At 41.0% G+C, this 25,645-nt stretch overlaps 2 protein-coding genes across 5 annotated transcripts in view; one reads left to right on the forward strand and one right to left on the reverse strand.

Annotated features, from left to right (window-relative positions):
• Positions 1-22,200, reverse strand: part of LOC308193377 (uncharacterized protein) — a 76,804-nt gene extending 54,604 nt beyond the window's left edge. For both annotated transcript variants that reach the window (XR_013949584.1, XM_080588037.1), the window contains exons 1-2: positions 20,796-22,200; positions 11,128-11,189 (exon numbers count right to left, since the gene is read on the reverse strand). Coding sequence is in view for 1 of the 2 variants with exons in the window: in XM_080588037.1 (XP_080444163.1) it covers positions 11,128-11,135 (8 nt within the window). In the remaining variant the exon portion in view is untranslated. The remainder of the gene's footprint in view (positions 1-11,127; positions 11,190-20,795) is intronic.
• A 1,691-nt stretch (positions 22,201-23,891) lies between these two features.
• The window catches only part of PLEKHG1 (pleckstrin homology and RhoGEF domain containing G1), a 161,149-nt gene continuing 159,395 nt past the window's right edge, over positions 23,892-25,645 (forward strand). For 2 of the 3 annotated variants that reach the window (XM_080587973.1, XM_080587974.1), the window contains exon 1: positions 23,902-24,043. In XM_080587973.1, coding sequence (XP_080444099.1) covers positions 23,986-24,043 — 58 coding nt within the window. In that variant the 5' untranslated portion in view covers positions 23,902-23,985. Of the gene's footprint in view, positions 24,044-25,645 lie in introns of all 3 variants that reach the window. The other variant, XM_080587981.1, reaches the window with a different exon arrangement.

A 25,645-nucleotide genomic window follows, 5' to 3' on the forward strand; every position in this document is an offset into this window, starting at 1 on the left:
TTATGCATGGCTGCAGCATATGAAAAAGATCATAGACTCATTTAGGTTGGCAAAGACCTCTACGATCATCAAGTCTAACAATTAACCTAGCACTGCCAAATCTACCACTAAACCATGTCCCTAAGCACCACATCTACACGTCTTTTAAATACCTCCAGGGATGCTGGCTCAACCACTTCCCTGGGCAGCCTGTCCCAGTGCCTCACAATGCTTTCAGTGAAGAATTTTTTCCTAATATCCAAACTAAGCCTTCCCTGGTGCAACTTGAGGCCATTGCATCTTGTTATCACTTGCTGCTATCACTTGTTGCTTGGGAGAAGAGCCTGATCCCCACCTCGCTACAACCTCCTTTCAGGTAGTTGTAGAGAGTGGTGAAGTCTCCCCTGGACCTCCTCTTCTCCAGACTAAACAACCCCAGTTCCCTCAGCCACTCCTCATAAGTCTTGTTCTCCAGACCCTTCACCAGCGTTGTAGCCCTTCTCTGGACTCACTTGAGCACCTCGATGTCCTTCTTGTACTGAGGGGCCCAAAGCTGAACACAGCACTCAAGGTGCAGCCTCACCAGAGCAGAGTACAGGGGGACGATCACCTCCCTGGTCCTGCTGGCCATACTGCTTCTGATACGAGCCAGGATGCCGTTGGCCTTCTTGGCCACCTGAGCATACTGCTGGCTCACATTCAGCTGGCTATTGACCTGTATCCCCAGGTCCTTCTCAAAATGCTGAGGCTGAAAAGGACTAAAAGTCCACAGGTGTGTATTTAATGTGGATCATCCCACAAATTGCTGTTCTGCTCAGTGCAACGTATAATGAATTTTCCATTTAACAACTTCATGACAGTATAGGCTAAGGATAAATCAAAACTGGAGGACTCAGTAGTGATCCCCAGGTCTTGTGTAAGGAACTGTGCTCAAGCAGTATCCTGTCTCCCTTCATGAACCAACTTCCACTTTTTCTTCCTCACCCCATGCTCGTGAGCTTCTGGAAATAAGAAACCCAAGCACATAGGCTGAGTGGAGTTTCACTGTGTTGCAGTCAAAGTCATGAAATCCAGACTAGGGGCCGCTCTGGTGGAAGCAGCCAATATAGGCTGGATGTGTAAGCTGTTTAATTTGTGTAAGAGGGGCTGTCCCTCTAAGTAATTCTGTCTTTTGAGAAATGGGAAGCCTCAGGTGCCTTCTGGCTGGCACTCAGGAGGGTTTGTGCAGAACCAAAAGATGGGAGCTGTGGTATCGTCAGAGAGATGTGACTCTCAGGGATTCTCCACTCCTTCTTCCAAATTCAGTGGAAGTGTCTGTTGTGCACAAAGACACAGATTTGTGTATTTGAGAGTCGTGAGCATTTTGCCTCTTTGAGAAGCAGTATGTGGTTTATATCTAGTTGGTAGGAAAAAAAATCTGGCATGCCTTCCTGGAAAGGTTGCTCGGCCCCACCTGACCTTCTTTGACTTAATTGAGGATTATAACATGGGATGTTCTTTGGCAGCACTGAGTGAACAAAGCAAGCTGATCACAAATTACCGGCTATACATGGACAGAATGGAACATAAAAATAGCTCTTTAAAAATAAATTCCTTTTCAATGACATATAATAACCTTCCTTAAGTAGCCTGTCATAGACCTCAAGAGCCATATGACAAGTCATCTCAGCTTCCGCAGTTTTATCTGTCTTTCCAGACATATTAGTAATGTAAGGTTGACTAATGCAAAAAATGCACATCGTAATATTAATTGTTTTTTTTTTTTTTTTAACTACATCGCTGGTTCTGAAGATGTGCCTATTTTGTGTCCACTCATCAGGAACGTCAGCCAATATTTACTGATACACCTGCTTACCAAAATGCCTTTTACACATTCCCATTTGAGTATTTCAGGCAAAAAAAATACCAGTTACATATGGATGCAAACATTTGCTTTGGAAGTGCTTACATATTCATCAGATCAGGGGTGAAAATGAAGAGCAGAAAGTAAAACTTACCTGTTTGATGACACTGAAATAATACAGTTTGAATTTCAAGCATCTGTTCTGACTTCATAGAATATATATATATATATATAAATGTATATTTGAATAGTAAATGCTTATAAATTCATGATCTATTCATAATCAAGCAGCAAATGAAGTTCTTCAGCTCTGGGCTGAAACCAGGCTGAAGAGATTTAACTTGTATTTAATCCTGTTCAGAGGTGAATATGCAGATGGTGAACTGTAAACAGTTCTGATACCTGATTAGCCTGGCAGAGAGGAGCCAGTAAGTATATTGCAGTGTTTCAGCAGCAACAGTTCCACTGATGGGGAGAAACATCTGAATGTCGCATACACCAAATGCACCATCAAATTACCAGTAAGAAGTGGCTATAGGACGGGTTCTGGGGAGTGCCGAGACGAACAGCTATCACTTGGAGATAAAGCTCTCTGTGGGTATTAAACCTCAGGTTCTTGGCATGACAGCTACTTGCACTACAGCACATTTCATGGTGTGAATGAGGGAGACAACAGAATAGTTTAAAAAGAAACAACAAGAGAAATCACAGAGTTTCTTTACAGTTTCCAGGTAAAAACTCAACTTTCAGAGCACTGGTCATTAATTGAAAAGACTGTTCTGGGGGTTAGTAATTCAGACTTCTCAATGAGAAAGAAAAATTGTGTTGCACTGGAACAGACCTTGGTTTTATTGAAGCAACAGTCTAGAAAATCTACTGCTCTAGCTCATTACCTCCCTGATGGCAGGTATAGCTCTGGGTTTATGACAGACAATGAGAAAGCAAGTTCGTTGGGTGATATTGTTTGTGAACAATTTTTATTGTTCTCATAAAAATCAAGAGGGCATAAAAAACTCCTAGTGACTCCTCTACCAGCAGTCTCACATTCTTTGTCCCCACAAGGATACAGTGAAATGGCAGTCATCAAGTTATATTCCTTATGTCAGCTTTTACTTAGAAACAGTGAAAATAGGACAAGAAGAAGAATGTGAAGTTTTCTGGATAGAATGGCAATATGATGCACTTTTTTTGCAAACTAAATTTAAAGAAATGTTCTCTTTCTGTGTCCTTGTGTGCATATTTCAAGACTGAAGTCTGAGTTAAGACAAAGGATTAAAATTTTTATTTTTTTATTTTATTTTTTTAATAAAAATTGTGGAAAGATCTGCTGAAGATCCTGTATCTTAATTAGTTACAAGACAGCTGCAAATTACAGCTTCCAGTGGTAACCTTTATGTGTTACTATACAGCTATTGACTTAAAACCTGAGACAAGGTGGCAGGAAGGAAAGGACATAAGTAGTTTTATTTTCTGTGTTTAAAACTAATGAGACTACAGATTTTCACTTTACAATACAAAACGCTATTAGCTACCAGGCTGAACAATCTTCCAGATCTCGGGGGGGTGGGAAACAAACACTGCTGATTTAACAGCTCTTCAGAGTCCTATGGCTCATTACAGGATTGTCTTTGGTTTTGTTGCCTGGAAGGTGTCTACATCTGACCTATTGTAACCGTGGGCTGTATGTTGACATCAGCGGCATTCCTAAGCATCAATAAAGGAGATTAAACTAAAATGAATGGTTTGCTAAAATTATAAAAGACTGATATGGGAGCTAGCTTCTTTTCCCTTACCTCACTTTTTTATAGCCTCTCTCCTGTCTGCTGTTTGGCTGTTTTAGTTATGTTGTAGAAAGAATCAGGTAAAGAATCACTTATCTAGGATTGTTGTAAGATCCAGAAGAGCAATGGAAAGAGACAAGATCCTCTGAATACAAAGCTTATGTGTTATCTACCGATGTGTACAACTGCACCAATAAATTCTAAATTTTAATGAAGTTAATTAGAAGCAGAAGTTTAGATGGTAAATTCCTAAAACATTCACGAATATTCATTGGGAAGAAAGAAAGTTTGAGTTCAGTGCTTATCTTGCCTGTGTGATCTACAAGCTTTGCTGTTAGCACTCATATTCTGAACTGTCCATGATCTGTGCTGCCTCTTGTCCAGAAAAACAGGTGAAGTATATAGGAGGGAAATGGAAGTATTGCAAAAGTCAGAGGATGGGGATGGAATATGGGATACTGAGAAATTAGCGATATTGCAGTGGAAGGGATTTGAGGGACGTAAGAGGAGCTTGATTTTGCAGTGGGAGCTGTAGTTACTGTGATGGGGAGGCAAAAGTCTTTTAGCGGATATGAGGATGTGTGGAAGATGTGTGAGCATTGTGGTAGCAGGGTTCATGGATAAAGAGTTCCTTTTCAGCAGCGCTGTCTGGATAACAGCTTGGACCTGAAATAGAATTTAATTTTTTGCACATTTCCCCCTCCTAGCCACCGCACTCCCTTTTCTTTTCTCTCCACCCCCCCCCCCCCCCCCCCCCCCCCCCCCCCGTTGATAAGCTTCCCTGCTGACGTCACTCCCAAGGCAGTCGTGAGTTAGCTGAGAAAAGAGAAATGACTAAGTTCCTTCCCTTTGGGGCATTGGCACACTGCTGCTTTGAAACACTTAGGTCGCCTGTCTTCCTAGCAAGGGACAAGTACTCAGTGTAATCCAACAATTTCAGTGCATCCGCCCCCTTTGGAGGAGCCACTACAGTGGCTACAGTTATTATTATTATTATCATTATTATATACTCTCAGTGATTTCCACTGAATTTTATCCATAGGATTTTTTTCTTTTCAAGAAAAGTTTTCTCAAAAGCTTCCTATTTACAGATACCTGTATGGAACCCCATGTTGTTTCTGAAACACTGCAAATCCTGAGTCAAGAATTGCAAAGAAATTAGATATTAGCAAAGGAAAGAATGCACTGATGTATTGAAGAGAAAATGGAAGTCATGTCAGCAAGTGGGTGAAACAAACAAAGGAGATAATGGCAGAGATGGATGAGGAGAAAAGGGAAGTATGCAAAGTATAAAGAAACTCATGGGTGAGTGACATCTGCTTGAGAAAAAGAAGTTAGAGATGAATGAGGGAGGGTAGTACACAAACAGAAGGGGTCGATGATGGATAGAAAGTGAGGTTAGAGGGTAAAAAGACCTCAGGCAGTGTTAGACTACAAGGAGAAGGAAGGAGAAGGCAAAGGGAAAATCAAGTAAAAAAAAGGTGACTATTTGAAGAAGAGGAAATTGTGCCGGATCAGGGAACAGAGTTCATAAAAGTTTTGGGGAGTATGAATGGCGAAAAAGCAATGGGAAAAGAAAAGAGAAGCAGGGGTGGGAGGAGAAGTAGTGGCTGCTATGGTTATGGTAAATGTGCTGGAAGAGGAGAAAAAGCAGAAAAGCTATGTCTGCAGAACAGTGTAAAGCAAAGTGGGAAACATGAAGTGAAGGCATGACTGAATGGTGATTGACCTTATAAGGGTGGATTTTGAGCCCTGAGTAGGTTAGAGTTTGTTCATGTAAGTTACTGCAAATGTGTTACTGTATCGTATCAGCAAAAGGACCATCGACTCTAGGCAATGGCTATCGCTAAAATATTAGCCTATGGGCAACATGTAGACAACTTAAAAATGAAGAATAAATTGTAAGACACAATGCGTTTTCCTCCTTTTTAGCTTTGCTGCAACAATGTTTTCCTGCCGTGGCAGAGCTGTCCACCTGCCCTTTGTGGAATGCAAGGGGAAAGCTGCACCTGAATGCAGCGACAGCGCCAGCCCTTGTCAGAGAGAAGGCTCAAAGTTCATCAGCCACCGGCCCTGTGTCCACACCTCAGCTGAGATGCAGTTAATTTGCTCAGAGACAGGCAAACATTTTTACAGCCATAGGCTGCTCCTGTAACACAGCAGATTTCATGCAAATCTGTCAGGGCATTGCCAATGGAACAAGTGAGTAATAGCCCATCTTGCTACCTCTCTGCACTCATCCTGCTTTTCTTCTCCAGCTTCCCAATTAGAAAGAAGATAATAACAAAATGGGGCTCAGCTGTAGACATAGAGATTCATGCTAGACCTTAAGAAAATGTCCTGAACGTAAGCCTAGGTGATTTAGAGAAATCAAGTCTCCTTGATTAGAGGTGTTTTAAGAACATGCTAACAGCATATAAATTAAAACAGGATTGCAGGTTGGGGCTTTAAGAACAAGGCTGGGGCTTTAAGACAGGAGGACAAGCCACTACATGATCAGGCAGGTGTGGAAGCAAAATCAAAGGGCTGTTAGATTGATTAATTATAAACCACAACAGAAACAACTGGGGAGAGACTTCCTCATTCAGACTCAAATAAGGTAGGGAATAGATTGCTTTACAACATGTCTTTGGGAGATTATGTGAACAAAGTGAGAGTGGAAGAAGGTACAATGTGATAGGCTGCAGTCGTCAGAAGAGAAAGGACGAAGACTGGGCTGTCTGAGCTAAATGAGAACAGATATAAGGATGTCTACAGACCAGGGATTTGTAGTTCAGACTCTGCTATAGAACATACTTTTTTTTTTTTTTTTAATTTCCTCTTTGCCTCTACTATGGGAAGTGTCTTAACTGTAGCAGGACACTTGTTTATATTGGTATTATCCTGGTTTCATTCTATTCCACAGAAGGCTGTAGTTCTCAAGGGGCCCTAACACTTGTGCTTCCCATCTTTCAGTATGGAGACCATTTTGGTCTGCAGGGCTAGCAGCTGCTGTGTAAGTTTATTCCTTTTTATTCAGTCTGTCTCCTGTAGCAAACTACTGTGAACTAATTCTTCAAGGCTTATTATCCAGGCTTCTTTACCACACTCTGAAAAGAACAAGAAGTGCTGAGGAACATGATTAGCCCCTGCCTGATGAAACTGCTGACCCTATAGAGCCGCCAGTGCCAACAGGAGGATGGAGGGGTCAGGGCTGGGATGCATGGTGTTCTGGCTGATAGCACACCGGAACAGATCAGAGCAGCCACAAAACTGCTCTGCTTGGCGCTGGAATTCAAGGCAGTTTTGAGCGATATCTGGAAACAGAAAGATAATGATGCTGAAAGCTTCCTCTGCCCGTGTCCTTCTCACTTAGAGTCTGCAGTGTTGAAGTAACTGACAACTGAAAGAGCAGTAACTGGAGAGAGGAAGGAAGCCCAGTATCTCTGCTTTTGGTTGGGGTTTCCTTGGATTCCAGGAAATCTGACCTTAAGAAGCGTGCCAGGGTAGAGGTAGGGCTCATCACGGAGAGCAGCCACCCGGACTGAAGGAAGGAAATGAGATTGCATGCCCTTGTATCCCAGTGGATGGAGGTAGCCTACCTCAACACTGCAGATGTAGAGCAAAGAGCTATCTGACACAGATTTTAAATCAGACTGTCCTTACCTTCCCTTGCTAGCCAATGTAGGAGCAACAAAAATCCTCGCTTATTTTTACAACTGAAAAATAATTCTTCCCTGTTCTGCTTTGTGGTTGTTACATGCTGAGAACCTGTTGAGAACAAGCAATATGACATAAGGGTCTTTTCTCCTCCATCATTAACTGGACCATATTAGTTAAGTGCAGGAAATAGTAGGAAATAAGCAGCTGTAATAAATACTGAAGGTTTAAACTCAGCCCAAACCTCTCCATAGACAGGAGACCCATGCTGCTATTCCAGGTTTTTATTTCAATAAACCTCTAAAGATTTGGACTCATCATTAAACATGCTAGTCCTAGGATTACTTTTTCTTTGTTGCAGTTGTTAACTCACCTGTGTTGTTGCCTGTTGCTCTGACAAAGCCGTGCTCACAGGCACAAAGCATAGGAAAAGGAACCAAGGGAAATTTGTTTTTGCGGTCTCAGGGTGTGATGCAGCTGCTGCTGGGAGCTTTCTTGCTGGTGTAAACATCTGTTCAAAGTGCAACTTTGAACTGAATCAGTTTCATATGAACACCGTTATAAAGACAGAAAAGTACTCTTATGGATACGGTATGTTTCTGCATCTGGTGTGAAGCATGCAGAAAGACACACCAGCTGCACCATGTTCAGCAGCAGAGCTTTTGAACATGAACAAGGCTTTGGTCTTGGTTCTTTCCTTCTCTCCTTGGTGAATGAGTACATCTACAGTGTCACTATTTATGTGGTAACAGTGGGTGGGAATTAGCAGTTTAGGATTACTCTTAGATTATTGACGTGGGTTCATGACCAAGCAGAATGACTAGTGTCAGGGAATCACGCTTGAATTACCCTTCAGCACTATCGATGAAAAGCATGATAGAGAACAGCAAATATACCAACAACTTTTGACTGTTGTTTCATTATTGATTATTATGACTAAAAAGAGCAAAATTGGGGAAAAAAAAAAAAAAAGGTTTCCTGTCTGACTCTGACACCTTTTCTAGCGAGTGAATGACAGGTGTGTTGTAGTTATTTTTTGTCACAGTCATTGCTAGCTGCTCAAAGGGTAATGCTGGTTCCTCTGTGGGGTGAACAGATCCCACTCTGATACCTTTTGCCACAGACATCCTCTCTGTTTCACCAAACTAGTAACTCTGGAGGTCCTCCCTGATGCCTGCTGTGGTAACGAAGCAGTTAAGTAAGACCTGCATGAAACCCAAGAGAAATACACTGATTAAAACGCTTTAGTTATCTTCTACTATTCTTCTAGCTTGGTCTTTTTCACCTTCTTCCGGTCTTGGCAGTGCATGCTCTAGTGGCTTTTTCATTTTTTTTTTTTTTTTAAAAAAAAAAGCTGGATGGGAAATTAGTAAACACTTTACTTGGTTCAACATATGTTAAGGAAGTGGAAACAGCTGGGGGCCAAAGGGAGAATGTGGCTGGCAAGGCAGGTTGTTATTTTTACACAGAGTCGTTCAGTTAGATCTCTTTGTATAGAGATGACACTCCGCACAGCCTAGTTTTACCCTGATTGCTCTTGTTAGTCCCCTTGCCTTGGAGCATTTTGTCTTAGCTGCTCGCACACCTGCGTGTTTGTTCACTGTGATCTATTGCACAACAGCTTCTCCTTATCTCCCCCCTTCCTCAGCTCCTTTCTCTTCCTTTTCCTTTCGTACAGCTGTTGCCTTTGTCGCACACCCCTGCAGACAGGAGAGCAGAGGCAGAGGTCTGCCCTGGCTTTGTCTGCTGCCTTCCCAGCCCTTCCTCTTTCAGAGGCAGAGAAACCCAGGGCGAGAGCTTGTCTGAAGTGAGAGAGCCAGCCAACTGCCAAGTTTGAAGAGACAGACCGAGCATGTATTCAGAGAAAAGTATTAGGCAGGGGGAGAGAACATGATGTCTGTGGTGCCCAGGAAAATGGTCTCACTCAAGTGATTTACATGACGTGATAATGAGCCAGAACTGAAAGCTTTAATTTTATATGTGTGCGTTCTAATATATAATGTTATATCTAATTATATGTTACATTATTGTGTGTTCTAGAGTGATAGGCAATAGGACAGAAGCTACTAATCCTCTGTCCTGTGGCAGGACAGAAGAAGTGATGTAGTAAGTGATGCTGTAGCAAGGCAAAGAATAAAATGATCTCTCTTTTTCCTCCCCTTTTCCACTACGTTTTAAAGATTACCTTCTTCTCTGTCGCCGCTTATTCCTGGTAATGAACTCAGCCAAGCAGACTGGCACATGTTTGCCTATCACATGGAAGTCTCGCATAATGTAGGTTAAACAAACAGATACTCTTGGGCTGTGATTATACCAAGGCCACTTAATATGGCTAGAGGGATTGCTCTTGGTGTTTTTATTCAGACATCAAAGACCAAGGCCACTCTGTTTATTTCTTCCTGGTTTGCTAAGGAAAGTGACTTAACTGCAAAGCTTTTATTACTGTTTTATTACAATTGTATATTAACCCTTTTAAATTCCAGGGAGCTGAAAAACACTTCCAAGCAACGCACAGTTTTGATTCTAGGCTTCGGTGTGAGGGTTTCGTAGCCTAATTCCTCTGTCAAAGGTCATGTAAGACTTACCTAGAGACTTAGGAGAGTCAACACAGAGACACTTCATGTTGCTTTGCAGCACTGACTCTAAAATTGGAGCTCAGCAGCTTTACGCAGAAAGAAATGAGGGCCAGAGCCACCTCACTGATCCTGTTGCCATGGAAATGTTATGTAATTATCACAGACAATAAAATGTTCCAATGGCAAAGAGCAAATATGTTAAACTAGTACAAGAAGCAAAGCTAGTGTCAGTTTGCCATTTCTTTCTCCCATTAGGCCAGCATGGGTCTTAGCCCTGGTTGTTGTGCCTTTTTTCTTTTTTTCCTTCAGTGTTTTATTTAAGGATCCTGGGTCACAGACTTGCTTTTGTTAGTACTGATACGCTCCTCTTATTGATGCCAACTAATCGCTTCATTCCTACAATCAGATATTTTTCATTTTAGCATCCTTTGATTTCCTATCAGTCAGATGGTTAAGAGGAGAGAGGCTGTGTAATAAAACTTTCAAAGAACAAATAAAAATATCTATTTAAAGTCTGACAGTGTAGTTCTTGCCTTCTTTTTAGTTCAAAGGACAAATTACCAGCGGCCTCTGAAAAACCAGAACATGTACAAGATTTCATTATTGCCAAACATTTCAGGAAATATTGACAGATCTACTTATGAGACAGAATTTCCTGCTTCCTGCCATGATGGATAAAATACTGACACACATTGATTCATCTGTTCATTTTGAATACGTGCTGACAGAAGCAGTCTGACTTTTAGAGCAGTATACACTCCAGGTGTATACGCTCGGGATGTCACTGACTACATAAAGCAAGCCTCTTGCATCCTGTTTGGCATCCCTGGGGACTGAGAAGAGGAAATCATAAGCTGTCAGGGACTCAAGATGCCAGGGGTGTGAAGGTGACACCCCGCTTTGTATGTTTTCAGGAGAAGGAGCATTGCCTCCTGCCAGCCTTCAGACCATTCGTGACTGGATGAAGAGAAACTGGTTCAGTGGATAAAGATTAAATGTGGTACATCAAAGTGGTTTCTGTCCCTTTCTTCACATTTTTGGTCATTTCTTGACATCTTGTTGCCCCTTGGTCCTCTTTCTTGAGAACTACTTCTGGTCATCTGAAAAGCCTTTTAAAGAAAAATCTGAATTTGAATCGACTGTGGTAGCATAATATACCTAATTTTTTTTCTTTTGTTTTTTCTTGTTTTTTCTTTTTTTTTTCTGGTAATCAAAAAGGATTCAAGTGGTCCTAAAAATAGCAGCCAACTTCCTAGCACTGCATTTATTTTTCCATAAATTTGGCATGAGTAACATTGGTCAAACTTACCAGACCATCTCACCTCAGGCTGTCACAATTCCCAGGAGCTACTCCATGCTGGAATGAGGGACCTGTCAATGGAAACGCTTGGTTAAAGCTGAAGTGAACAGTCAGGGACAAAGATCCCTTAGGAACATATTTTGGATATAGGTTTTTAGAAAAGCTTAATTTTTAGGAAACAATACATTGTCATTTAAGTTGTCTAGACATGGATGCCTACTTTGAGTTCATTTTGATGGGACTTAGGCCTCTGGGTGCTTTCTAGTTGCTCAAATACCATTTAAAAAACAAACAAAACAATAACAAAAACTAAACAAAAAACCCCACTATGATTATCTTTTGAGGGCATTTAAAGTAAATAGCCTGTTCAGATACTATGCTGAGAAAGACTGTTAAAAAGAACCTAGACAGACTTTGATAAAGTAATATAGAGCAATTGTAGTTGCATGCAGCAGGGTATTTTTTTTTTTAATGATAGAGGAGTAAATTCTATTCATGAGCATGGTGGGAGTAGAAACTTCCGTGAGAAGATAACATTTAAGAAGCAGCAAAAGTTTGGGGTATGGCCATGACTATTGGTACTTAAAGCACAACTACGTTATGCCTCTGAAAGCAATTCAAAAGGCCCAACCTGGATAAGGAGGCCAGGAAACACTATTTTATTTGTAGACATCCTGGGCAGCTGTTGGCAGACTCTAAAGAAGAAACAGAGAAGGCACAAAAAGGGAAAAAAGCCTAGATACGCATTGCATCTTTTGCACTGACAGCACGGTTCTCATTTCTGAATCATTATGAGGGTAAGGAGACTTCAAATAACTAAAAGGCTGTAATTACAGCCTTCTTCTGAAACATGAATTTGCTTCCCTGATGTTATGCAGGACAGTTCCTGTTTTCCTGTTTTTTCCTGTGGCATAAACATTTATTTTAAATTTCTTTTGTCATTTGTATAGATTGTGTCTGGAAGAGACATGCTTTCATGTGACACTCTTCCTTCCCGCTGCTGTTTTTGTGGCCTCAGAGGCAAATGCAGGATATTCCTCTTCCATTTCCTTCACTGCCTCTCCTTTCTCCAGTATCTCAGATCAATTGATCTGTAGTGATGTCAGCTTTTCCAAACAACTTACATAATTACTTGAGAAAAAATATTCATGCTGAATATACTGGCTCTGACTTTCCTAGAAAAGACTGAAATATTTAGTCTGGGCTATACGATCCCTTAAAGTCCCTTCCTTGCCTGTGTTTCTGTTATAGTCAAGTGTGTGACTCAAGTGGCTTAGCAGGGGGTTTTCTATAGTGACAGTAAGAATGGAAAAGGTGTGAGAACTTCAACTAGCTGCTGGTTTGGCTGTGCTGATAATCATTTTTCAAGTTGCCTTTACCACATTGTTTCTTTACAGCTGCACAGCACTGATTTCTACTGAGCTACCCAGAAGGTAGGTTGTGCTAGCGCAGATCTAGTGGGAAATGTCTCACAGTTCCATAAACTGGGAACTGAAGAGACCCCATTTAAAATTTGCGCACAGGTGTATTCCTACAAGAAGTACTTGGCCAGATTTACCACATGGCTTAATGACTCATGACACATGATTGAACACTGCTGGATAATCTAGTTTAAAACTATAATCGTTGCAGTAAATCATTTAGGGAAAAGTAAAGCCTTAAAAAAGACAGGTTTAAAGAAAGAGCTGTTTGATTGAGGTTATTACAATCTCAGAAAACATGAAAGAGCAACATGAGGAATCCTGTCTCTTTGAATGACTAATAAAGTCCACTTTATTTAGGATTTACAAGGGAAATGCTTTCTGATGGCTGTTATTGATGAAAGCACTGTATTTTCCGTTCATCAGGACTGAAAAGGGAAGGGGGGGCTGTCTTACTCTGACTAAATGGTCAGGCACCATGCTTAAAGATCATACAGGTTTATCTCTGACCAGGAATTTCATAGCATTAGTTGACCTTGGCCTCCTGTCTGCCTCTGTGTTTCATTCATCAGTGCTCTTTTTCTGTAATGTTGTAGATGACCGTTCAATTGTCAGCCTCCCATGGAAGAGAGAAGGTAGTGGCAGAAGGAAAATGTGAACACATGGCACTTCCATTTTGCTGATGCCAGGCTGTGACAGCTGAAGTGACGACAAACCAGCCATAAATGATAAGACGTTTGCTTAGGCTCTGGCATTTCCATGATTTATAGCAGCTGGCAGGAGCCCGTGGTCTTTCAGTATGGTGTGCTTTGGGATGCAGGGGGGAAGCAGGGCTCTGGCAGCCTGTAGGCAGAGGAGGACAGGGATTTGGGCTGTGACTGGAGGGAGGAAGGGGCTGCCTGCCAGTCTGTGTGCTGATGATACAGCTCAGGGTACAGAAGACAGCAGAGGCTGACGTGGTTTGGAGGGGGATGTCGGTGGCCTGTTTGACCAAACCATGCCACACCAGCTCCAAGTGAGGCCCCTTCAGTTGAACGAGGACTGAGTATTTGGGGGGTAAAGTAAGATACGAATTTGCGGCGTGGGTGTCAGCTACTCAGTACCTGCCTGGGTATGTGTTCTTGCTACATGATAAATTTTATCTCTGTTTCGGTGATGATTCACTCTCCCTGAAGGGTAATGTACCTGGTATTAACTACAGAGAAGTGGCATGTAAATAAGCAATTAATGTAAAGTAGCTGGCACTAGCTTGCTAGTACTTAAAACCTGAGAAATGTGATTTTTACTGGTGAAAGAATTAGCTTCTTTTCAAGTGCAGTATTGAAAGAAAGGTGCCCATTCCCTCCCCTGTGAAACTTCTTTACCGGAATCAGTAGGCTATGGTTTTGCAGTGTGGAAGAAGAAGAGGTTGAGGAGATAGATGCCAGAGCAATGCAGAGTAGGAAGGAAAAGTCAGTATGAAACAGTTTTTTTCTGTTGCTTCCATTACCAAAGCAGGTGAGTGTGCCATGAAACCACCAGGTGGCAGGTTCAAAACAAACAGAAGGAGGTACTTTTTTTCCCAGGCTGGATGTTTAAGCTGTGGAAACCTTGGCAGCAGCCTGTTGTAGGGTCCAGAAGTACTCAGAGCTTCAGGAACAGACTTTGAAGGTTCACAGATGAAAAACCTGTTGAGGGTTAGCAGGCTGAAAGATAGCCACTTTGGTTCCAGGAGTCTGTCACACACAAGTCCCTGGAAACAGGGTAGGAAATCTAGCAGAATGTCAGTATGAGCATGCTGTGCTCCTTTATTCCTCCTTGGCATTCATTGCTGGCTGCTGTCAGATACAGAAGTTTGTGCTAAATGCCATTTATGATCCACTGTTGCTTTTTTTATGTCCTTAACTATACTGTTATATGGAATTTTTGTACCAGTACTATACTTGGGGAAGATGGGAACATCTTGCACTATTTTTACTATTGTTAAAGGGACACAGTTTCTCTGTTTGGATGTGACTGCAAGAGACATTTCAGTACCAGCACATGGGGTATGAATAGAGCAACTGAATCAACAGTCCCTCTGCAAATAGAAATGTAGTGGGAAATATTTTAAAGTGCATTCTTTAATAACAAAAATAAAAGTCCTAATGTTTAAAGTCCATGTGACAGAGAGAATTAACTCCTGGACAGAATTGTGATTTTGAGAATTTGATGACTTGTTTTGGGTAAAGGAAAACACTGTTTAGATTTTGAATGCATGGGGAAAATTGGAGACATTCAAATTAGTTCTAAGACATTTTTTGTTAGTTAGTTAGTCTGTAGATGCCAGCTAAGTTAATTTAACTGGGCCTTTATTTTCTGTTGTCACAACTGTGCAAATAGGAGAATCATCGTTGCTGCTTCTAAAGACTGACTGGAAATATTATCAGTTTGACAGGAGGTCCTAATGGTTTGCACACATTTGCACACTGCAAGCTTCAGGCTGGAATAAGCTGCCTGCAGCTTAAGATAAGAGAAGAAGAGACCTTCCAGGCATTTTCATCACAGACTAACTAGGATGGAGTAAGACATCCTTTCTCTGACAATTAACAGGCTACGGGTCATTTGTTGTGCACAAGAAGAGGCTCAGAATCACCTACTTGGCTCCTCTGTTACCATTCAAACAAGAGAAGTGGCCTTGCGCCAGGTAAGGCCTCAGCCATGTTACTGCTGTCAGGTGGAGTTGGTTGCCTGCTAGATCTGCCTTCAGTCTGGTCAGCAAGACATGAGCAAACTGCAGACAGGAAGATGCTAGGACTACCTCCGTGAATACTGATGTCCATGCTATAAATCAGCCAGGGACAGAGAAGCCAGGAAAGTTTTCCCGGGACTCTAGAGCCCTCCCTGCCTCTCAACCAAGAACCACATAAACCCCTTGCTGCTCCCTGCCTGGTGCTGGGGTGTCCTGTGTGCTAATGAGGAATCCATGGAGTCCTAGGGAGGAACTTGGGCACCACTGGCAAATGTCCTGCACCCAGCACCTTCCTGGTACCTTCCCCCCCCTCTTCTTTGTTTGGCTTCAAGGCCCCTGAGTGCCAGGTACCTGGGATATGGTGTCCCAGGAACAACTGCTAACCACAAGGAAGAGCTCCCTGTGTCAGGCCAGTGCTCCTGCTGGTCCCTCTTTGTAGTAGGATCATGGAAATAACATTCCGCCTCTGTTACCTGCACAGGCTGTAGAGAGAAACACAGCTGCCAGAAAGGTGGCCATGGATGCAGCAGTGACCGCTGAGGCAGGGAGTTCCAGTGGTCTGTTAAAATGGAAAGGGAACAGGAAGGAAGAGATTGCACCATGGTCTGCTCAGCTTTCAGTCTTCCCTGAGGCAGCAGCCTTCTTTGAGGCTGATGGGATGTGAACTTATTGATCCTGTGCAACACCCACCTCAGCTTCATGTCCTACCTTTGACTGCTGTGGTGCTCCGGTCATCCCAGAAGCTCTAGATGTAAGATAAAAGTTAGGAGGAGTGGGGATGTGAGAGGGGCGAGGGGCTGAGTGAGGGGCTGACAGTTCAGGGCATTGTGAGAACAAGAGGACAGAGAGGGGACGGTGACATGTTCTCAGCTTCCCTAAATGCAAGGATGCTGTCATAGCCCTGATGCTAATATAGTGATGAGGTTCTCAAATCTAAATGTTTGTTGGTTGATTTCTTGTTTGTTTGTTTTTGTTTATTTATTTATTTATTTATTTTGATCTCAGGTTCAGAAGATGGGTATATTTAGTACTGAAGTACCTGCAATAACCTTGGGACCATAAATTTAAGAGCCACAGAGTGAATTGGTGGTGAGGGAAGGGGGAAACAGAACAGCAGTTTCTGAGCACACAGTGATATGCTGATCCACATTTAGGAAGTTGCTTGTGTGCCTTTCATTATCTTGGTTCAGAGGAACCATGATAGGAAATATGTAGGTTTGGTAAACAAGCTAATAGCACTAAGAAAATACCTGACTATACATCACTGATTCTGACTCCCAGGGCAAAGTGACTTCTAAACCTTGTCATTCAGCAAAACTATGAGGAGCTATACTGTTTTTACTTGGTAAACATTCCCTTACCTAACAAAAGCTATTACCAGTGAGGAAAGAAGTGGCCAGGTATACTCTTTCTGTGAAGTGAAAGCCTTCAGGCAGAATAGCTGACGTTCACTTAAAACCCTATAATTCTGTGAGCGAAGAAAAGAAAATGCACTGAACTGGCAGATGAAATGTACTGCTTTCCTTGTCTTCATGTAAAAGGTCAAGGAGGAAAAAAAAAAGAAAAGAAACAAAAAACAAAACAAAACAGGAGGTCAGAAATAAATCAGGAACAATAAAAATAGCCCTTAAGACACAGTGGTGTTAACACAGTGCTCTTCTTCCTGTAGCCCGATCTCACTGTAATGCCAGGAGAAAAAATATTGAGAACATGCCAAAGTATTACAAGCAATGCAATTGCATTTTGGGGGGCACAAATGCAGACTTTGTTGGTAAAGGGCTATGTCTTTCACCTTGCATCTTTTTGATAGTGACCTAAGAATCTCCTTCGTGATTGCAGAGTGACTTTTTAAGACCATTTATGTTGCTTGGAAGAGTTATTTGAACAGTATCTGTGCACTGCTGAGGTGAATTTAACTGGGTTCCTGTTTATGCAATGCAATTAAACTATTGCCCTCTGATGGCAAACTATCCAAATGAAGTAGTATTGTTTGGGTAAGGGCTGATAAAAAGTAAAGTGGCTTATTGATGTATTTCAGGTTTATTGATCTAACCTTCTGAAGTTACCTTTTATAATGTATAGAAGTCCCTCTGCACCTTGCACTCTTTTCATATGCTTCTTTCTCTTGGTTTGTTGGGAAGAAGAGTATTCTGACCAGCTCACGTCAGCCTTTGCTCCCTATTAAGTGAGGGAAGATCCCCCTGGAATCGGGCATCTCCAGGTTCACTTCTTCAGTTGAACCATGCCATTAAGTTTCAGTTTTAGCTTTCAAAGCAAGCTTTCAGCCATCCCTTGTAGAAGGAAGCTCAGCTCAGACATATGGCATTTGATTCTCAGTTTTATGTAATGAGTTACAGACATCTTTTTTTTGTTTGTTTGTTTTGTTTTCTTATCAGACATGCGTAGTTAGAATAGCTTCTCATACCACCTTGCTGGTTTGCTAACATAGAAGCATTTGTATGTTTACACTAGATGCTCTGATCAGACATAGATTATTTTGTAATGGTTTTCTGTTTGGAGCTAGCCTCCAGTAAGGAAGAATAGAAGACTGAGACCTGAAAGCTGACATCAGTGAGAAAAAGATCTGTCCCTTCATAGCTGTGATTGGCAGAGATTAACACAAGCTAAACGTATTGACCTTTTCCTCCCCAGCCTCCATGGGCTAGTCTATATTCTCTGAATTTTGACTAATTTTTTTTTTATTATTTCCCTGCAGACAATGTCCATGTGTCTGAAACACACTACACAATCTTGTCTGCTCTTGACTTCTATCTATCTGCACCTGGTTCTCCCCGTGGTCTGTATCTGCTAGTACTCTGATGAAGAGACTTGTCTTTGAGGCCTCCTCCTGCTAGAGATGTTTACTGTTTGTGATGTAGCCTTTTGTCTTTCTCAAATCCTTGTTTGTTTGTTATTTTTAACTTTTATGGTGTCAGATGGCAGTCGTTTTCCATCCTTCAGCTGTTGGGCATTTCTCTGGACCTGACCAACTAGTTTGCTTCTTTCTCTCTCCTCCTTGACCGAGCCAAAACAACTTTTCTTGCTAATTCAGGATGCCTTCTAGCTTCCTGATCATGCCTACTCCTTTCTCTGTGGGGCATTGAAAGTTTGTCCTACCCGGCTGCTGTGAGTAGGCAGGACATAGTTTTAAGTTGTATTCTGGAAAGCTCAATTACACGAGCTATTTTTTTTTCTCATCTCCACCCCCAAACTGCAGCTCAAGCCAGAAGAGAAATGAATCCGACAGCTCTTAAAACAATTTGGTAACTTTTGGTCATATTCTCACCACAACAGTTTCAAATCCTGTTCTTATCAAAATGGATGGACCTTTTCCAGTGGAACCAGGTTTTAGGTGAGCATCACATTAGAATCAGAAACCAAAATGTAGCATGAACTAGAAAGTTCTAGTTCTAGAAAGTTCTAGAAAGAATCTTAACTGTTTTCTTCCCAGTTTCCTCTCATATGGCAAGTTCTGTTGTACCACGTGTGAAAATTCTTGTATGGTTATTTTCCTGAACAGAGTCCGGATGGGCAGTAGCTTAGTGCTTGCTCTGCACTTTAAACTCCTGCTTTACTAAGTTAATAAAACAGGCTGTAAATAAGTTAAAGAAAGTGTGCTTTTACAGCTCTAGTTTCCTGCCAAGCCAGTAGTGTATGACACATGGCTTCAGTGTGTCATGTGCAGAAATGACAGCTCCTCACTGGCGTAACGCTCTGCCCCTGAAAATGGGCTGTGCTAAGTAGCTGGGGACATTAAGCTAAGAGTCATGCTGGGCTGGCATGGCTATACTCCCTCGGGGACTTGAACTAAGGCTACTTTTACATACTTGCTCCCTCAAAACTAGTCTGTTCAGAGCTGTCCTCATTTCACACACAGTAATGTATTGTTTTGTGAAGGCATAACCCAACATCTCTTTGAAATAATATCTGAGGAAGTCAGATATATCAGGAAGTCATCAGACCTTGGTAACTCTACAGGCTTGAGATCCATATTTCAAATAGCCATGACTCCTTTTTGGTACCTACAGGAAAACCACACTAAACACAAAATGGAAAATTAAGCAGTTTAAACCACAGTGAAGGGAAGCCAGTTAATACTTTAACAAGAAAAGAGGGTTTCATTTTTTATTTTATTCTATTTTTTTTAAATTTTGAGCTGTCTGGTGTTGTATGTCTGAAGACCCAGTTGGGAGACTTTGGACTACACGATTAGAAAGATTTTTGACTTAAAAATGTTCCTTATCTTCCTTCAAAAGCTAAATTATGGCATAGCACCAGGCTCTATAGAATTATTCAGCTCTTATGTAGTTATCTTCTTGCTTTGTCTGTGAATATATGTGAGGTCTGGAGTACATGTAATTTATACAACATAGCATTGGGACTTCCAATGCTTCAGAATGCTCTGCTAGACAGAGAAATTACAAAACCAGTGTTTGAATCATTTGTGCTGCCTCTCTCTTCTCCTTCAGTTGCTTTTATACACTAAAATGCAAAGGAAGATGTCTGTTTTGGATGCAGTTGAACTTATTTACAAGTTACCCCCTCTGTCACGAGCTCCAGTTACTCATTGCTACCTGCCTCCAAACTCCTTCCCACTTTCCTCGCCCAAGTTGCTGGAGATGAATGGTTATTACTCCCTCAAATACGTTGGGATAATTTAAAAAATACTTTTTTTCCCCTCATCTGATTCAGTTCAAATGATCCCTAGTAGCTCAGTACCTAACAGTTTTTGAACCTAGACATTTTAGAGAAAACTGGGTTAGGAAAGAACAGCTAGTGACATATTGACAGAAAATCTGAGTTTTCAATATTTTCTGTTGGAGGCATCTTGGGGTATGAGAAGAGGGGTGTGTAAAGTCGCCTATGTCTATTGTATGTGACCTAAAATCTCACAAAAGATACTCTTTCTCCATGGAAAGGTACTAGTGTTTAAAGAAGAAAGGCAACATGGAAAATTTTTCAAAAATCAGACAAGGAAAAACAGAACATAAATCGGTATAATTGCCACAAATGTTTTATCTTGCAAAAATTGCTAGGCTGAGCTTGTGGCATTATTTATTTATTTATTTATTTATTTATTTGCATGCTGATTGTGTTTGCCTTCAGATATATTTGTAACTGGCCTCATGTAAGGACAAGGGATGTACAGGCTAAGAACCATAGTTTTGAATACCTTTCATGCTCCCTTTATGTAAGTCTAACTATCACTACCTGTCATTTTCAGGGTAAAATAGTTCCCTGCAGTAGTAGCAACCAAGAGCAGCCCCTCAGAAAGGAAGGAATTAAAATAATTTCCATATAATATTTCATTTGAGAGTTTGACCATCATTAAAATGGGATTAATCAATTTTCAACAACCCTGAAGGATTACGCATACCTGAGGCCTGACAGGTTTAACTGTGGAAACATGTTAGTGCAGTCGGAAGGGCAGACTTTTAACACCCAGATTAAAAACCAGCAGCGCTGGCCATGAGTGCAGCCATTCCCAGACGCTCAAACTGCTTGAATGCACACTTACAGAGTGTACCCTTGAAATAATACAGTACCTTCTCAGCGTTCCCCAGCAAAATACATCTTTAGGAGGGCTTGCCATCAATCATACAGCAGGGAGGAGTCTTCTCTGCCCCTAGAGACAGCTTGAGGGTCCGCTTCTGTCCAACAGCATCCATGCACGTGGGCGAATCTCTAGTGGCGTGTGACCCTGCTTGCTCTGCTTCCAGAAGAGGATTTTACGGCATGTGCTTTGGGAATCTGGAGGCTGTTTGGCATTGGAAATAAGCTAATGCAAAACACAGTCAAAATGCTTTCATGTGAGCTCCTGAGGAGAGGCCATGGCTCTTAAGAGTATGTGCTGCCTTGGGTTTGTTTACGAGGAGAAAGAAAGAACTGTTGTGGGAAATGGCCACGTCATTGTTCCTATGGTGTTCTGTATGTTGTTTATAGGATTGTGCCAAGTGGCTAGCACAAACACACGTGATAGTTCATCTTGGGAGCTGCAGATCCTCCTTTTGATCTGGTTCAAAAGCTAAAACGGGGAGAGTTGTTTAAATGTGTACAACTCACTGCTATTTAACAGTTTAAACCCTTTCCCCCCTTATGTTTGCTAGTCTTAGCACAGGTGAGTTTCTAGAACAAATGAGAAACATCCCAAGCAATATCAGTGTTTGAAATCCATGCTTGTATCTTTGAGTAAAAGTTTTACCACAGATGTTCTGAGTGGTGTGACCTTAAGTGTTCATAGCCACCTCTGTTGTCTGTGATTTTCCTTTTTCTAATGTTCTTAGTTCATAAGTATAATTCCAGATTAAAATGAAAAGTATTTCTGCTCATGTTTTATAAGAGCTTAGTACATTGTGTGAGCCCAGGAGTGCAAGAAGTGCTGACTTCTCTATCCATATTTTGTGGAATTATTTTACATTGTCAGATTAGTTTTATTCCCTATAGGTATGTCCTGGACTCCTCTGTAGTAATTATTTTTGATGACTCCACTAACGCCTACTGCTCAAGGCAGAGATGATCTATTTCAGACTCCCCCGCTGAATGAATTTAGCCAACAATCCACTTATGACTCTGGCAGATGTTTCTGCTTTCTTTCTTTCCTTCAGGCCAGTAAAAACTTTATAAATCTTCCTTCTACCATTCCAGAAATGTGAGAACTTTCCCCCTTGACACCTAAAACATCTCGCTGACCTTGTCTGTGTAAGACAGAACTCATGTTTGTAGATACTGCAGACACCTGAGTTTAAATGAACTCAAAACATTTGCTCTTATAAAAGGTTGATTCAAATTAGTCTAAGCTCTGCAAAACTGGATTTTCTATAAGAATATTTACTTTCGGTGCTCATACATCTACAAGTAAAAAGCCATCAACTTGATTACTGTACTGCAGTTAGTCCAAAAGTTTACATTGGTTGCTCCTATTTGTATAAGATTGTGCCTCCTGTCCTTAGCATGCACACCAGTAGCCATGAAATCAAGGGGTTATTTCCATTGATCTCAGCAGATGTTAGCAGAAGGTCTGTAGAAAATGCATGAGATTCTGCTCCACAGCAAGCCTGAGGCACGTTCATTAGGATCCTTCGTCTCCATTTCCAGATGCAAATGCATTCCTTGGTTTGCTTTCCTATTGAAGAAGACCAGAGAGTTAAAAGAAGCTAATTCTCATGCTCAGTTTTCAAGTATTTTAAGGCTTGTCCTGTTTGGTTGGAACTGGAAAGCATTTAATCTGTTGACTATTCCTGGGAAATGTGAGGTGAACTGATTACTGGAGTCCAGCTCTGCGTACACTACTGGACACATTATTGTTGGAGCTAAGTTTTGCTAAGAAGCCAAAGATTAATTGGTTATGGAGACTAAATTATCCTTTCACTTTATAATTTATTAGAAAATGTCATGGTGTTGTAACCAGAGGCTGTTAGAAGCCTTCATGAAGATGAATAATTATGACATGATGAGGCATGGCTGAGGAGGAATTTTTTAAATCGCTCTAACATGAATAAATAAAATGGAGATTAGTATTCTAGGAAAAATATGTAAGCTTGTGTAACTGCAAATGAAGATTGGCATAAGCTTTTGTATTTTATTTTTTTATTGTGAAGTTGTTGGAATATATCCAAAGCAGTAGCATAAGTTACCTTTTTTTTTTTTTTTTGGTTTTGTATTACATTGTATTAGGCTCTGTGCTAATTGTGGCTTTAAGACTCCCATCATGCAGCTGTCCTTTCTTTCTGTTGTCCTCATAAAGTAGTGAGGTGGTGATCTTTCCCTTGTCACCCCTATCTCAGCAAAATTATTTTCTTCTGTTACTCAGTGAGCCTGCAAGCTGTCTACCTAGAAGTTACAGACTATGATTATGAGAATTTATATTTTGTTTCTTGGTATCTCACACCTACCTGGGTATTACGTGCATTTTGTGCATGCTCTGCAACTATAAATCCCAAACGCTCAAATCAATTAAAGGTCAGTATTGATCAATCTATGGGATAGATTTGCACATAGAATCACAGAATATCCCGAGTTGGAAGAGACCCACGAGGATCATTGAGTCGAACTCCAACGTGATCTGTGCTGTGCTACTTGAGGAACAGCCATTAATGGAAAGCTCACAAAAATGAGAAAGGTGATGAACGCTTGGTAAAAATAAATAAACAAATAAAATGAGGAATAACTTGGTTAGGACAATTGTAGAGTGCCTCTTCCCTACAGCCACAATACAGTAAAGCATAATAAAAATGAAAAATCATATCCCTTTTTACTTCTTTTTTTCCTTCTAAATTGCCAAAAGATAGAAATAATCATTACTAACATGCAGAAGGGACTATAATAGCTGTGGACGACAAAGAAAGAAAAAAAGATGAAATAACTGTGTGCTTATTGCCCTTTAACACTTATTTTATTAATAAAATTTCTGTGTATATTGTGCCCACTCTATAGACTTAAGAGTGGGTAGCCAAAGCTGTGATGGGTTCTACAGGCCAGTATGCCCACTGTGGGGTACCTGGGCAGCTAATAACCTTCAGATTATCCAATCTGGGGCAGCTGTCCATGTCATCATTGCCTTAACTCTTAAGCAACAGCTTGACCACCTTCACCTGTAGCAGATTTTTCCTAAAGTGACTTGCTGACTTTGAGCAACTTGACTCCATGTTGGGTTAATGGGAGTTTTCTCTGTGACACCAGTCAGGCAGTTGAAGTTTTGATGTATAAGAAACAGCCACTTAGCTGTACTGATGGTTCATGGTTTTTTGGAAGGATTATCTATTGGGTGCATGGGAGCTCAGAATGCAGAGACCAGGTACGTTACATGAAAGGGTTCTTTTTTTTTTGCATTTACCTCACGAAGAAAAACATACCTTTAGCCATTTTATAACTAGAAACAATGTGTTTATCAACAGTAGAAATATGGCTGAGCCTTATGAGCCTTAATAGCTGCTCAGGGTTTAGGTGATTCACAAACATTCAGCCTAAGCCTCCACAAGTTGGATTTTTTTTTTTTTGGTGCATGTGTGCGTGTCTGGCATAAGTAGTCAGTATTATTCTAGCATTGATATTGTTACTGTAATCCTGTATTATTTGTCCATGTTTTACACAGTACAGGTCTGCTCCCTGAGGTTTAGGCTTTGGCTAGTATTGCATTCTCATCAGTGAGAGATGACTTGTGCATCTGGGTTTTACATCAGGAACACACGCTTTTGTTTGTGTGAAACTCATTCAGAAAATTTACTGAACTGTTTTTTAAGTGGGACAGTGTATTTTTATACCAGTGGAGTGCCAGAGGATTTAAGTTCATGTGTCCTTGTTCCTGGTTGCAGGAAAATACGTTAATACAGAGCACATGTGAAATTCTGTCTGTGTGATGATGAGAATACTTTGACTACACTATTTTCAGTGTTAACGACTGAACTTGTAAATACCATGTTGCGTGGGAGATAAGCCAAGGTGATGAAGACTAAGCAAGATAAAAGAAAGAGGTGGTAAACACATTATCTTCTTTTAAAGGAAGTGTGGTCTAAAGGTACTGGGTCTTGTCTTCTCTTATTTGGTAAGAATAGGGTTAGGTTTTTCTTACGTCAAGTGACAAATTTAACAGGGAAAACATCCACCAAAGAGCAGACAGGCCAGACTACCTAACAAAAGCTCATTTTCTGTTGTTCTGTGTGGTAGAAGCCTGAACAGTGTCCTCTTGAAGTCAGTAGCGAAACTGTTTTTTCAGCAGCCCAGCAATTTATCCCAGGTGTTTTGCTGCCATAGTAACTGGCTTATCCACATGTGCAGAGTGCAGCTTGGTCTAAATTAAGAGCTGCTGTTGTCAGACTGGTTTTGGAAAAAAAGGACAGTTACAGTTGAATTAAATGTTATTATCATTATTATTGTTAGGAAATATTATTATTTTTCATTACACCTTCTGGAAGTAGGCTAACACGTGATAGGGAAAAAATCTCTTATCTCCAAGCTGTAACCATTTATACAATACTTACAGATCACAGCAAATACAACAGAAGTATATATATTAAAGGTAAATTTTACTCTCAGAAACTTGCGCCATCTAAGAACATAGAGCTCTGTGAGTCCATCAAGAGAAACCAAAGTAAATGTGTAAATTCACATAAGTGCATCAAGTGGGAGCAGGGCAAATATTAAATAAACCTGCTGTTAGGACAGCCCATTTGTTATAAAACAGCCAGGTATCAATCGTGGTAGATCTTCCTGTACTTCTGAAGAGACTGCCTGCTAAAGGAAAGTGTCTGTTTCAGTTTCTTTTATGTTGTGGGACTAGCCTATGTCCTTATCTCTTTGTGTGTTGATTCAGCAAGTACTAGCGATCTGCCTCCTTCATCCCTCTCTTTGCTACTTTTAGAACAAGGATGTCCTGAACTAATTCATTCTCTTCATTTGG

Source organism: Anser brachyrhynchus (genome assembly GCF_964034855.1).
Source record: "Anser brachyrhynchus genome assembly, chromosome: 3".
Taxonomy (NCBI): Eukaryota; Metazoa; Chordata; class Aves; order Anseriformes; family Anatidae; genus Anser; species Anser brachyrhynchus.